This window comes from Sceloporus occidentalis, unplaced genomic scaffold (genome assembly GCF_023333645.1).
Source record: "Sceloporus occidentalis isolate IW3139 unplaced genomic scaffold, rSceOcc1.0.p SCAF_3, whole genome shotgun sequence".
Classification (NCBI taxonomy): Eukaryota; Metazoa; Chordata; class Lepidosauria; order Squamata; family Phrynosomatidae; genus Sceloporus; species Sceloporus occidentalis.
Window position 1 is genome coordinate 117041323 of NW_028316983.1, and position 14460 is coordinate 117055782.

A 14460-nucleotide genomic window follows, 5' to 3' on the forward strand; every position below is an offset into this window, starting at 1 on the left:
ATACTATAAAAATTTTCATAAGATGAGAAGCAAAATCTCTTACTTTAGGCAAGCTCTGTCTTAATGCATGTGTTGTGCTTAGCTTTCATGCACTATAGAGATTAGTTTTTCAGTGTTCCAGATTTGTTTCAAAAATAAGACAGTGCAAATATGAAAATACAACTTTATAATCATAAAACTAAAGCATATTTAATGATTAAAATAGCCTCAAAACATTTCAAACTTGTCTCCTCCTTGGAAATACCACAATATTAAAATAATTCCCCCTATAAAAGAATATCGTTTCCAATAAACAAGACACACATTCTCTAAACACGAATCAACATTCGTGTCTTGGCAGCTAGTATATTTTCAATAGGTTGTAAGTATTAAGGCTCGGGGAGTCTTTCTTCAAGCTGTGAAGACCAATTTAACATAACCCAATAAGGCACTCTACTGATAATTTGTAAGGAAATGTGTAGCTGAAATGCACACCAGAGTTCCTGTGAGTTTCCAGAATATGACTAGGATTTTCCCTCCAGCACTTCAAAAGTAGACAAGAGTGTTCCATTGTTATGCTATGGTTACATTCAAGTAGTCTTCAATAAAACAAAACAAAAAACAAACAAATCAAAAAGCCCTATTCAGGGAGACTATTTTCAAAATGCAGCTTTTACAAGATCCTTACATACAATAAAATCAATGTTGTTCAGTGATATCAAAAGCCAAGTAGTATCTATTGTCATGAGGTTTGTATTTTGGAATTCTCATTAAAGTATATGAAGTTTTAATTTTTTTGGCCCCTGTTCATTTGTATGGCTGTTTGGAACGAGACATTAAAACATACATATTTCATAAATTGCCAGAGTTAAGATCTGCATGGAAAACTGCATGTTCATAAGAGAATATAAAAAACGGAAGGGGACCTGGGCGTGGGTTTCTGCAATAAATAAGTTCCTCCCCACAAAAAAATACCATCCATCTGTACTTATTCAAAATAATTTTTCAAATTTAATATTTGCACATCTATCAGGAATGAATTCTTTCAAGGACAGACTCAAAAGCATATTTTAAAGAACATCAATCCAGTGTTATTCCTCTTTTGATTAAAGTCTTTTAATATGTACATAATGTCTGGGATTCATCTGTATAAATTGCTTCTTTTACTGGCTGGACAGTGTATCTGGGGCCCCAGGAAAAGGTTGGATCTCTCCTCCTACTAGTATTTCATTAGAAGGAAACCCATGCTTATTTCTTTGGCAGTGCAGATTGCAGAGCCTTGCAGTCTTGGATTAAAAAACATTTCAGCACAGCAGACCTGTACAGCAATTTCAAAATTCAAATAATCTTGACCAGTGTGTATCATGCATCTACTGACCATTTTCAGAAATAGGGCAGTATGTAAGATAAGGACTGGAACCATGCTGATGCACTATAAGTAACAGCCAAATGTTCTAGAATAGTTCACTTTTTCCTGGTTTACATATCAGATGCAAAAGAAGAAATGCAGATTAGTGGTGGCTGTTGTCAGAAGAAAGTTCCACGAAATTTTCCGTCAATGCCCAGTTTCCCTGTAGATTATCAAAACTAAAGATTTCCTGAGATTGCTGGCTTGAATAACCGGCACTGGATAAACAGAATGGAGTCAGTAGCCTTCTTCTCCCAGTGACAACTACAACTGGTCTTCTTTCCTTTGCAGCCACTAAAACGATGGCCTTCATACTACTGCTGTGACCACAATACTTATCTTGATGTAAATACCCAATAGTATATCAGCAAAGTGGAGTTGCTGTTGACTAGATATTTTTAACTGTGTGGTTATGTCAAGCCATAAGACTGATAATACAAATAAATTGGATTCTACAGCTAAAACTTTTAAGGAACCTGCAGTTATAGGAGACTTTATCAATACACAGATCTTGCTAAACAGCACAAGACAGAATTGTTCTTCAACATATAAAGTCTTGGTCACACACTCTGCAGTTTATTATGGTAAACTTCACATAGATAAAACCAGGTTCTTATCATGTTATACTTCATTACTTTGTCTGTCCAATCACAGTATTTTCTGAAAGGATTACTGGGAGCTTCACACACAGCTAGACGGCCCTAGTCAAGAGATTTCCTCCTCCCACCAGCTACAGGACAGAGAATGACAATAGTGATGAATCAGACCTATGTTCATTCTCTACAAGTTCATTACACAAATTCCAAAATAGAATCCAAGTGATCCTATTTTGAGCTTTGAACTGCACAGCTGGAAGCAATGTTGATTCACAAGCTGGAAATTTTCTATCCAACTTGTTAAGTAATATATTTCTCTTGTTGCTTGTATTTTAAAAATTTATTTCACCTGCAGGCACTTCTCCTGAGGGAGGACGTTTTCAGGCCACACAGGCAAGACTTGGTGTGAAATGCGACTCCACAGCCCACTCAGCTTGTCTATATCCATGTGGTTATAGGAACCTGGCATGTTTGAATTGGTAAATTTTTCCTGGAGGAAATCCCTTACTTTCACCTCTACATCCACCAAGCTAAGATTCTTTTCTAGAGACACTTCGTCCAGGAGAACAGTTAAGAGTAGAGCCACATCTTTAAATGCTGCATTTTCATGGTCGCAGTACTTGTAAAAGATTAGGGTGGAACCTGCAGGTAGTGACTCAAAGCGGTGCACTACAGCTGCCTTCTTGCCTCCCTTGAATCCGGAGCTCAGCATTTCATCAACGGTGAGCTTGACAGCATCACTGTCCAAAGCAGCTTTGCTAGCCCCATCTATTTTAATTGTGGCAGCACTCTGAGATGATGTGAAGGCATCAGCAATCTGGTTGCTTAGACATTTCAGGGAATTTTCAGCCTCTTTTGCAGCAGTAAGCAATAAGATAGCTGGCGCCAAATGAGGTTGTGAAGAGTTGAGACGTTTTTCAAAAGTGGTCTGGATTCTCTTCCACACCCTTTCATCTTGATTTGGGTAGCTGTTCATGAGTTCTTTCATCTGACTCTGAAATACTGGTATGGCTTTATCAATTTCCAGAGTATGAGGAAATGTATACTGAAATACATACCAGCCACCAGCAACAATGCAAGCTACTAGAAATATCAGAATCCATAAACCTGAATATCCCCCATCAGACTGTGTAGAACCTAATGCACACAACCATGGAGGGGGAGAAGAGAGAAAGAGTGATAAGTAATGCACCACAGTTTCATTATTAGAAATGTGTTTCTTTAATTATTTCAGACTATCTTAAATAAAACCATTTCAGATGGAGAGGCACATTACAGGGATTCCATATAATCCACCCCGCACACTTAGGTCCTCTGGGAGGAATTTACTACAACCTATAAAGACCAGACTGACTGCAACCTCTCAGAGGACCTTTTCCTCAACCACTCCCAGATTATGGAATGGCCTGCCAGAGGAGATCCGTCATATTACCAGCATCGACAGCTTTAAAAAGGCTGTCAAGACGTATCTCTTCTGGCTGACCTTTCCAGAACAGCAAACCCGGCCACTAACTGAATACCACTATCCCATTGAACACCCTGTATCCCCAATCGCTTGTTGTCTATTTTAATGAGTATTTTAATATTTCATTGTTTAATTGATGTTTTAGGGGAGGGAGGGAAACTGGGACACTGGGTTACTGTATGGATGTTTTAATTGTAAGCCACCTTGATTGTCTTTTGACAGAGAGGTGGGGCAAAAATAAAAGTCTTATTTATTATTTATTTATTATTTTGAAGAACTGGGCTGTCCGGAAAAAACAATAAAATGATTCCATCCTATTAGTGAAACATACTAAGCTTTGCAATCATTTTTTAAATGAAAAGCTTTATAAGTTAAATATGAAATCTGGTGACTCTGAAAATATTTAATACATATAACAAACACAAATAGCCAACTTGGTCAGCACTTAAAAACATCTGTAGACTCTGTTATTTGTCAATGCAAGTTTATTTTTACTGGTCAAAATGACATGCATGAGTCAAAACTCATCAGATTCAAAGGGCAGAGGTCCCACAAAATGGCTGAAATCTCCATCTCCCTGGTCCTTATCCCTCTTTCATAAAATAAGTCATTTTCAAAAAAATCACTCCTCACAAAACAGCATGTTGCATCTTGTCACTAGGCAACATTTTTCATACAAGATAACAGGTTAGGCAAACAAGCAAATTAGGAGGACTATTACAAAATAATAGCATCTTGAAATATCTGACAGAATTCAAAACTTTAGCATTAAACTAAGAGATATAGCCACAATCACATGTAGTCCAGAGGAAATGTGAAGCCTTACTTTTGGGCAAGGTTTGTGGATGCTTCATCGGTATATGAGCTTGAATTAGAAGCAAAAAGAAAATATTATTAAAGTTCAGAATCCAATTACAGGTATCATTAATTTTATCATAAAGTAGCATACTGTAAGACCAAGACATATTTAGATGTAGAGGATGCGACTCTGGAATGGATCCCCACAAATATGGAGGGTCCACTGTACAATAACATTTCATGATTAGAGATCACACTTAGAAACATCCTCAGCAAAACATGTTTATTCAAAAAACAATAAATACCCTGTTCTGGAAGGGGTTTCTCTTAGGGAAGGAATACTATTAGGTGGTTTTGACAGTCCGTTCTCTCACCACAGGAAGAATGAATACAACCTTAACCTGAAGATATTATTTTAAACTACCAAATAAGGAGCATGCAAGTTACTATCACTCACACAGATGGCAGCTGTATACATACTTTGTGTTTTGGTCTTTATAGCTGATGACTTAGGATCACGATCTGGCAGCTTCTGAACAAAACAAGGTGACTCTTTTAAAAAGAAAAGGATGGAGATAAAAAAAATCCCACAGTTGCGTTAGAAGTACAAAGAGCCCAAAAGACTAACAAAGAAAGTCTGGTACTAATTATATACTAATCACATAACTTTTAGTAATAATAAAATAACTGATTTTAGTAATATTTACTGCTTTCATAAATATAACAATAACCTTTTTACAGTTTCATATAGCTGAACTACATGGAACTGTAAAAAGTTGTTATATTTGCTACATAATGAGTTAATTTAGTTAGTTGTATAATTTATAATTTATTTATCAAAAAATTACATGAGTAGCATATAATTAGAACCAGATTCTTTTTAAGTCTTTTGAGCTAGTTGGTTTAGAGATTTTCTTTGTATAAGGTTACATTGGCCTAAATTTTCTTTAAGTATAAAGAACCAACATGCTTAATTTTATGTCCAAATGTCTTCTGTAACAACAGGTTCTGATCTAGTTTCATATCTGTGTAGACATATCATACATCAGCTGGAGATGTGTATTCTCAACTGTAACATTTACTGTTAAATGATTCATATGACTAACATATACTAGATCAACAGTGTATATTATGCAGATTTCTAGAAGATTGAACATTAAATTAAAATACCACAATGTAAACAACTAAGGCATATATAAATTACTGTTGTAATGAATTGGGGGGTGACGAGGAAGATATAAATGTTACCTTTTATTAACTTTTGTCTGCTACGGATCTGAGAAGTATTCCCAATTTCAGGTTTGTACTCAATGTCTTCATTAGCTTTGTCTTCTGAAAAAGTGTGAGAAATGGTTCTTTGCAAAAAAGCTGATACTAAAATATGTTAGATATTAGGATACTGTACTACAAGACTAGTTTTATTTCACTAGATTAATATGGGTACCTTTCTCAAATTAAAAAAAGCAAAAACAAATGAAAAACAATGATCCAACCTGGTTCATTAATTGTGGAGTCTCTGACTTGTCCATAAGGAAATCCTATTAAGACAAGAAATGATGCATTAATTATCAATCTAGCCTATTCTCTAGTGAAGTGAAGTCTTACATAATGCCACAAAGGGGGAAGTATTTTATTTCAGCAGTAGCTTCTATCTTTAGAAAGCTCTTCAGTTTTAGGGTACAAGCAAAGGAATAAACACAGTAACTAGTCACCAGTTAGAATCTCAAACAAGTAATTAGTCACATTTAACTCCCAAATCCATTCTGAAGATGAGCATCTACTTGCAAGCCTTCTATATTTCACACTGTATTATAAGACATTGGGAGCTAGCATGATGTAGTGGTTTGGGTACTGGATTACAACTCTGCAGACCAGAGTTCGAATCCCCTCTCAGTCAAGACATTGGGCAAGTCTCACTCTCTCAGCCTCAGAAGAAGGCAAAGGCAAACCCCTCCTGAAAAATCTTGCCAAAAAAATACATTATAGCTCACAATGCTTCATCAATGGGAACATAGAAGAGGGCCTTCTCAATGACAACATCTCGGCTAAGGAACCATCACCTTTATGGAACTTAACCTGATCTTTTCTTTGTTTGGTTTTTAGTAGGCAGTTACAACTCTCTTGTTCAGAATACATTTTAATTTACATTTACATTTTAAATACACCAATTTTGCTCTCTGTTTAAAACATGTTTGTAACTTTACTGTTACTATTCCACTAGCCTATCCCATTGCAGACTAGACTGCTGCAATCAAATAAAACTGGAAGTAATGATGTGATCCCTTCTGGTCACTTTTGTTGTTATTGTTTTTTGTGGGACAGTTTTGACAAAAATATATATTTTTAATTCTCAACAGTCTGGGAGGAATCAGCAGGTATCCCAAGGGCTGCAAGAGACCTTCTCAAAAGCAGGCCACACAATTCCTCCCCCCCCCCCCCCCATTTTAAAGCTGTCATCACTCACTATAGGACTCCTGCCTACAGTGACACATGCCTTGATTACATTCAGTTTGGATTACTCTAACAGTCTGCAGGGGGCTGCCTTTGGAAATTGTTGGGAAAGCAGATTAGGTCCAAACTGCTGCAGCTGCACTGCTGACTGCGACTGGTTAAGAGGAAACACCTAACTCCCCAAATGAAACAGTTCTGCTGCTACCAGTTTGTTTTTGGACATGATTCAAAGTTCTGATTATGGCTCGTTAATTTCTAAATAGCTTAAGTCAAGATTATCTGAAAGACCCTATCTCCCTATACATATTTGCCTCAGTCTTAAGATCCTCAGGTAAAAGCTTTGGTAGGGTCCCACCATTGTCACAGGTCTGTCTGGTGAAGATATGTGAGGGTCTTCTTGGTGGCTGCTCCCAGGCTGTGGAGTCCGCTGCCACAAAAGGCTAGTCTGCCCCCATCACACACACTCTATTTGCCAGTGGATAAAGGCCTTTTTTATTTAAATAGGCATTTGGCAATTAACTGATTGCAAAGAAGGGTTTTCGAATTATGTGCACTGCATTTTTTATTACATTTATGTTGTTTTACTTTATAGGTGTTTTAATAAGTTGAATTTTTAAATTTTATCTTGTTTTAACTGTGATGTAAGCAATCTTGGGCCCCATTCTGAGAGACAAGCACAATATAGGAATAAAAGTGACCAGAAATATTTCAAACATTAAATCCCCATCCCAGCCCTGCCACCGCTGCCCATTAGACTGTTGTAGAAGCTGATACCTACCTCTTCTTGGACTTCTTCTAATTGCAGGTCGAACAAGCTCAGAGTCATCTGCAATTCCAAAAATATTTGCATTTCCTAAAAAAGCAAACAAAGTAGGAATGGAAGAAAGTCAGTTATCAAATAGCTACAAATATATGAGAAAAGCATATCAAGGTCCTACATAACAATTCTGAGAAAAGTTGTAGAATTTGTTACTTATAATGTTCATATGCAACAATCAATGGTTCTTTCCCAACTTTCATATACACAGGTATACCTCAGTTAACAAAATTTGGTACCAGTGGCAGAAAAAAGAAGGAAAGAATAGGGATACCTTCCTAGTCCCCCAAAAGAGGTGCAATTCAACATCTTCCAACAAGCATTTTAATTCAAAACTAATAGTAGTGAAATGAAACAAGAGGACAGGTATGCTTTGTAGACGCAATCAGAAGCCCTTTGAACCCTTTAGAGACCATCTGAAAGGTCCTGCCAAAATGGATACAGGGATTATCTTCTCATCTCCTCACCAGACACTTAATTTCCATTGAATCAGTGGGCCTACTAGAGATCAGACTAATAATTGAATATAGGCCATGGAACGCTCACAGGCAAACATGGTACAATACTTTAATGGTGCATACACCACATGTTGTCAGGCAAGCATATTGTCAGGCAAACACTTAAATCTTAACTCTAAAAACATGGATAGTCGTGACTGTACACATTGGACCACCACAGCATCTGTGTTTGTGTTACTCAGAAGCTACATTCAATACCTGCATGCAAGTCAGGCCTGGGACAAGTCTGCTGCTCCACAACATGCTTTCCTACATTCTTGCGCAAATGTGAACACAGGGGCAACTCAAATAGGAGACAAAGGCCTGTTACAGACTGCCAAAATAAAGCTGCTTCGGGTCTCTTTGGAGGTATGCTGTTTAAATGATGCATGCACCCTAAGAATCCGGAAGCTGCACCAAAGCTGCACTCCAGTGCTTAGGAATTGAGTGTGGCTTTGGCACGACCTCCAGACTCTTAGGACCCATGCATCATTTAAATAGCATACCTCCAAAGAGACCCGAAGCAGCTTTATTTTGGCAGTCTGTAACAGGCCAAAATCAAGAAAAATGCCCAAAATATCCTCCCTGTAGTTGACATCTCTTTGCTTCCTAACTATATAGCCTGTTATCTTTCCATTGCCACAACATCATAAAAACTTCACCTTTTCAAAGCGCATATATCACTGACTATATGAAAACAACCCTTTCCAGCTTTCACACAAACACACATGCTGTGGTGGTCCAATATACACAGTTGCTAGCCATGTTTTTAGGGGCAAGGTTTAAGTGTGAAAGCTTATTGCCATTATTCAATACACTTAGTATTGACAATAGCAGAGAAGTGATTTTGTTGAATCAATTAAGCAACATTTTCGGATAACTCTGGTATCCCAGATTACTGTGAATTTAATGAGATCCTAAAAGTACATCCTTTCAAATCTCTGCAAAGGGCAAACATCATCATTCATTCTGTCAAAAGACCATCCTGTTGACTCAACCAATTTAAAATACAATAGACAGTTAATAATCTCAGATCATGGAGAAAACACAGGATTACCTGTTTGTGTTTGGACATTAGAGTTTTTGTTGACTGTTCTGCTTTGAACTTTGGTCAGAGAAGGTTCATCTTAAAATGCAGAAGGTATTAATTAGAAATGAAACAGTAAACAACCATTAAAACAAAAGATTCCTAAAATTCAGAAAACTGTAGAAGTAAATAGATGAAACATCTTAGAATTCAAAATACAGACCAGAGCTCCTATTCTTCACCATTCCCGGATACTTTCTAATTATTTTTGCAAAGCAAATTCTTGAACATACTGCAGAAATATTCCAGTCTGAGACTACTGTAACTGCCCTGACTGAATGCTAGGAAATTCTGGAAACTGTAGTTTTGTGAGACATTTAGCCTTCTCTGTCAGAGCTCTGGTGCCACAATAAACTGCAATTCCCAGGGTTCCCTAGCACTGAGCCAGAGCAGTTAAAGTGGTTTCAAACTGGATTATTTCTGCAGTGTGTTTTGGACCACAGTGACACACTTTCTGCTCAGTATAAGCCCTTCATTTTGTGAATTTATTCAACACCATTGTTGTTTTGCCACTTCCTTCTTCTGAACTATAGCCTTATGTTGCTCCTGGTATTTGTTGGCAATCTCTCATCTGAATATTAACTAGGGCTGACCCTGTTTAACTTCCAAGATCAGAGGAGATTTGGGCTTTTAGGCCCTTTCACAGAGTGACAGCCAGACCTTATGATATAAAACATATTTACAGAGTTGTGGGAATGTGACAGAATATAATAGGATCCAGTTGGATCCCACTCCCAAAACTCTCTTGGGGACTATAGCCACGGAAACCCATGCTAAAATAACACGTAGATATTCAAGTCAATGGGAAATCTTTACCTTTAGTCTTAAAGATGCTGCTACACTCCCTCCCCCTCTTCCTGCTTTCCTCTTTTTATGTTGCAAGAGACTAACAAGGCTACTTCTTTGAATGCTCTTATTAAAGTCAGCATACCTAAGTGGAAACATATCCATTTGACTATTTTACAATTAGACAATATTTTAATATTTTAACCAGTATAATTCATGAATTAGAAATATACCTGACCTCCAAGGAATTCAAGGCAGTAGAGCAGATGATTCTCTTCCCACACCCACATTTATGACAATCCTATACAGTAAAAAAGGCTGAGAGACAGACACTGATCTGGGATTGTCTAGTAAATTTTATGGCTGAGTGAGGATTTAAACCCAGATCTCCTACCCAAACACTTTAATTACTGATACCATTTTAGTGTATATCCTTAGACAATGGGACACCAACATTTGTCTGTTTGAACCATCTTTGCTGTGTGTTTGCTCTGTGGTTGCATTTTGTCTTACTTGGGTGGAGGATGTGAACCACTGGTCTGAACTGTAATAATGAAGTGATAGTGGCAGAAATAGGGAACTCCCTCTGGGCAGGAAGCACTGGTTCTCTTTTGCTTCTGTAATTCAAACACACTGCCTTTCCACTTCCTTTCAACAACAACATAAAGGCAAAGTGTAGTCAGAGTAATACCTGTGGCAAATGAAATTGGTGGCAGGTCATTAAGAAACAGAAAATAAAGAGATGATGGCCCAACCCTTGCCTTCATTTCATAAAGCAACTCCTCAGTAAAACACCCTGGTTAATAATAATAATAATAATAATTATTTGTATACCGCCTCTCCCTGTTAAGGCCATAGATCCCTCGCAAAGAAACATTAAGCAAATTGTTATATGCAAATCTCCCAAATGAGAATGCCTAGCATATGGGCCAGGTCAAATTCCTCTTTCTGTGGCTACCCAGCCCCCACCCAAGCCATTTCTCTTTAGTTTATCATTAAACACTACTTTTTCATCAAAAAGTCAGTGTGGTGCAGCAGTCAGTGTTATGCTAGGCTCAAGGAAATGACGCTCGCTGGTGTGATCTCAAACCAGTCGCTTGCTCTCTCAGCCTGACCTACTTCACAGGGTTGTTGTTGTCATCAGGGTAAATAGAGAAGGATGAAAAAAGCACTTTATAGTGCCTCAGATTCCCTTGAGGAAAGGTGGGACATAGCTATGACCAAAAATAAAATGAAAAATGAATGAACGGAAGGTGTCATTTGTATTGGAAAACCAGGACAATCCCAGATTGAAGGGTCTGAACAATGTCCTGGCCATCTGGGTCGGCTGAAACAACAGATTCCAGATTCTTGAAGGCAGAAGTGAAACCTTGAGTGAAGACTCATCATCCTGGCTTTGGGTGGTACTGGGCTGGTGCGCCAGAGCCCAGAAAACGGGAAGGGAAAGGAAGCAAGCGGAGGAGGGCTTGTGTTGTGTCCTCGTAAGTGTGTGGGGACTAGGGCTGGGCAGTGTGATGGCACTTTGCTTCCAAGCATCTGCAAGAGTAGGAGGGAGTTCCTCTCACTCTGGTGGCTGCTTGGAAGCTTCTCCCCACACGCAGCCATAACAGAGAAAGAGAGAGAAACCCACCTCTTTCCTAAATTCCCTTCCAAACAGCTAGAGTTCACAGATCCAGGTTTAATTTGCGATGCAGAAATAATGCAGTGCTTTAATTGTTAGGGCTCAATGCTATGGAATTCTGGGATATGTAGTTTCGTGAGCTATTGTAGCCTCTATCAAAGGGCTCTGCTGCCACAGCAAAATACAAATCCCAGGATGTAAACCGATGGCATGTGTACATATAATAGTAATAACCACTGTACAGCTGGGGTCTAGGTTGTTTGAAGGACTGTATCTCCCTGTATGAACAAGCCACCTCCCCCACAGAGAGAGGGCCTTCTCAGTGGCTGCTCCCAGGCTTTGGAGCTCCCTCCCTAGAGAGGCCAGGATGGCTCCATCCCTGCTGTATTTCTGGTGCCAGGCAAAGACATTCCTGTGCAGTTGGGCCTTTTCAAACTGATATGGGCTGGGACTCAAATGCCGTGCAATATAATTTTGAAGGTTTGTGTTTTTAACATATTACCTTTTAGTTTTATGCACATACATACACACTGTTGGCCCTTGTTATCTGCTGGGATTTGGATCCAGGGCCCTCCATGGGTAACAAAATCCCATGGATGCTCAAGTCCCGTTCAATACAATGGCATAAAAATATGTATATAAAATGGGGGGGGGGAGAGAACCAAGTATTTTAAAGCCTTGGATACTTGAATCTGTGGATAAAAAAGATCTGTGGATAAGGAGGGCTGGCTGTATATACTGTTGGTTGAGAGGAAGCAGTAAGGGAACAAACTCCCTTGGAATGTAGTGGAGTCTCCCTCCTTCAAACGGAGGCTGGATGGCCATCTGTCGGGGATGCTTTGATCTGGATTTCCTGCATGGCAGAATGGGGTGGGACTGGATGTCCCTTGCGGTCTCTTCCAACTCTATGGTTCTAAGCTATCTACATGTTGATCTGTATATTGTCCTGATGCTGAATGGCAAGGCATCAGTGTGTCTGTTTAACTGGATCATTAACTCAATAGGCTCCCTGAGGCCTTGCCATTCAACACACAGATTAACATGCTAAACCATTTCCTCTCCACCCACACTATACATGCCCCACTCTCTCCCATCCTGCCAGCATCCTCTGAAGATGCCAGCCACAGACACTCCGCTCTGGGTCCCACAACAGACTCCAACGCCCAGAACCCCATAGCCTTGAGCCAAGACACATCTAAAGCGGTGTCAAACCGGGTGATTATATCTCCAGTGTGGATGCAACCCAAGGCTACCTTACAGACACCATTCAGACCAGGAGTGAGCCTGGCCTCCTCCTCTTCCTTCTCACCTTCCTCCTCCTCCTCCTCTTCACCAGACTCCTCCGGAGAGTGCTGCTCCCCTTCCTCCCTCCTCATCCTCCGGTGGGGCGTCGGGGGCAGGCGCTGGGCCGAGGAGCGCAGGCGATACCGAGGCTCTCCCTCCCCGTCCGGCTCCTCTACCGCCTCCATCCTCCTCTGCTTCTCCAGCGGCGTCACGACCACCCGAGGCCAGCAGCAGCTCCCTTCCGCCGGCAGCTCCAGCACTTCCTCGGAGAACCTCACTTCCCGCCTTGGATGCGGCGGCCGCTGCTGCTTCCGCCTGGCGCCGCCGCCGCTGCTGCTGCTCTCGTAAGGCGTGGACGTCCGGAACCGGAAGTCATCACCGCCGCCATTTTGTGAGAGGGTTTTCCTTCTGGTCCTCAGAGGCTGCCTGGGCGTCACGTGACCGAAGAGCCGCGCCCCGCCCTCCTCCTCCTCCTCGCGCATGGCGACCCCTCCCTTCGCGCGTGCGCAGAGCTCGCCTCTTCCTCCTCAGAGAAGACGCAGCACTAGTTTCTCCTCAGTAAACGCAGAGTCAGCACCACAAACACCACACACCTATATAAATATACACCTCACATATATATATGTATATATATATATGTAATGTATATATAACAAATTACTTGCCTAGAGCCGTCGTCAACTCCTTGTTCCCTACTTCACATCCTTCTTTCCCAACGGACATTTTACCTCAGTCCAAAAGGCCGACGCCACTATCCTAACTCCTCTCCCTCAGCACCGCCTTTCCCCTCTCCTTGCCTCCTTCACTTCTTTCCTATGCCTCTCCTCCTCCCTCTTTCCAAAGGCCTCCTCCTTCTCCTCCTCCCCAACGCATCCCGTGATGATGGAGGCCAATTCGGTCCAACTTTGGACTGAGTTCTCCGGGAGGGCAACAACAGATTAACCCCCGCGGGAGGAGGACACTCCCTGAGGGGAAGAAAGAAAGAGAAATGGCGCGATCCAGTTACATGCCAAGTAGTTGCAAAGATGAGGGTGCCCTCAAGCGAAATAAAAGCCACCACGGCCCGTCCTCGCCTCCAGTCCCAGCCTAGCAATGGGAAAACAAACCCAGCCCATCAGCTGCTTGTGAGGGAAAATAGGTCACCAAGGAGAAAGACATTTAAAGTACCCGCTCCTTGGATCTTCCTCACACACTGCCCAGGCCTAGGCTATTTGACAGTCATATTTAATAATGTCTGACTTCCCCTTGCTCAATGCACTTTGCAAGGTTTGCTTTGTGCCCATGAGTATGGCTGCTCTATAGATGCAAAATCATATTAGCATCGGGTTGTGTGTGGCTTCATAACTCTTATGCGCGTTCATCTTGTGGGGATTAATATCATCTTGCGGATTCAAAAATACTATAGCTGGCATCCTGGTGCCATCGAATCAACTGTTTGAACCATGGCTGATACTTTTATTGGCCAACCGAAATGCACAATATACTTGTTGCAAGCTTTGGAAGCTCCATGGGCTTCTTCATCAGGCAAGATGTTACAAGCCAAACAGGAGGGGGGGAACCACAACTGGAGATGTTAGATGCCTGCATGTTGTTCCAGTCCTTAGTAAAAGATGGTATGCTGGGGAGGATATAAAATAAATAAAATAAAACTTATATTTCTGTCCCTCTTTT

At 40.6% G+C, this 14460-nt stretch overlaps 1 protein-coding gene across 2 annotated transcripts; it reads right to left on the reverse strand.

The window, feature by feature from the left end:
- Positions 1-964: 964 nt before the first annotated feature.
- Positions 965-14125, reverse strand: LOC149316612 (torsin-1A-interacting protein 1-like). Of its 2 annotated transcripts, none has more exons than XM_089515921.1 (8): positions 12815-14125; positions 9069-9137; positions 7476-7550; positions 5740-5784; positions 5495-5578; positions 4727-4798; positions 4275-4313; positions 965-3120 (listed from the first exon to the last, which is right to left on the reverse strand). In XM_089515921.1, the coding sequence occupies exons 1-8, from the start codon at positions 13269-13271 to the stop codon at positions 2324-2326; spliced, it is 1638 nt and encodes a 545-aa protein (XP_089372047.1). In that variant the 5' UTR covers positions 13272-14125; the 3' UTR covers positions 965-2323. The 2 variants fall into 2 exon arrangements, with proteins under 2 accessions (XP_089372047.1, XP_089372049.1); XM_089515923.1 differs by lacking the exon at positions 12815-14125 and adding an exon at positions 10398-10658.
- Positions 14126-14460: the final 335 nt, after the last annotated feature.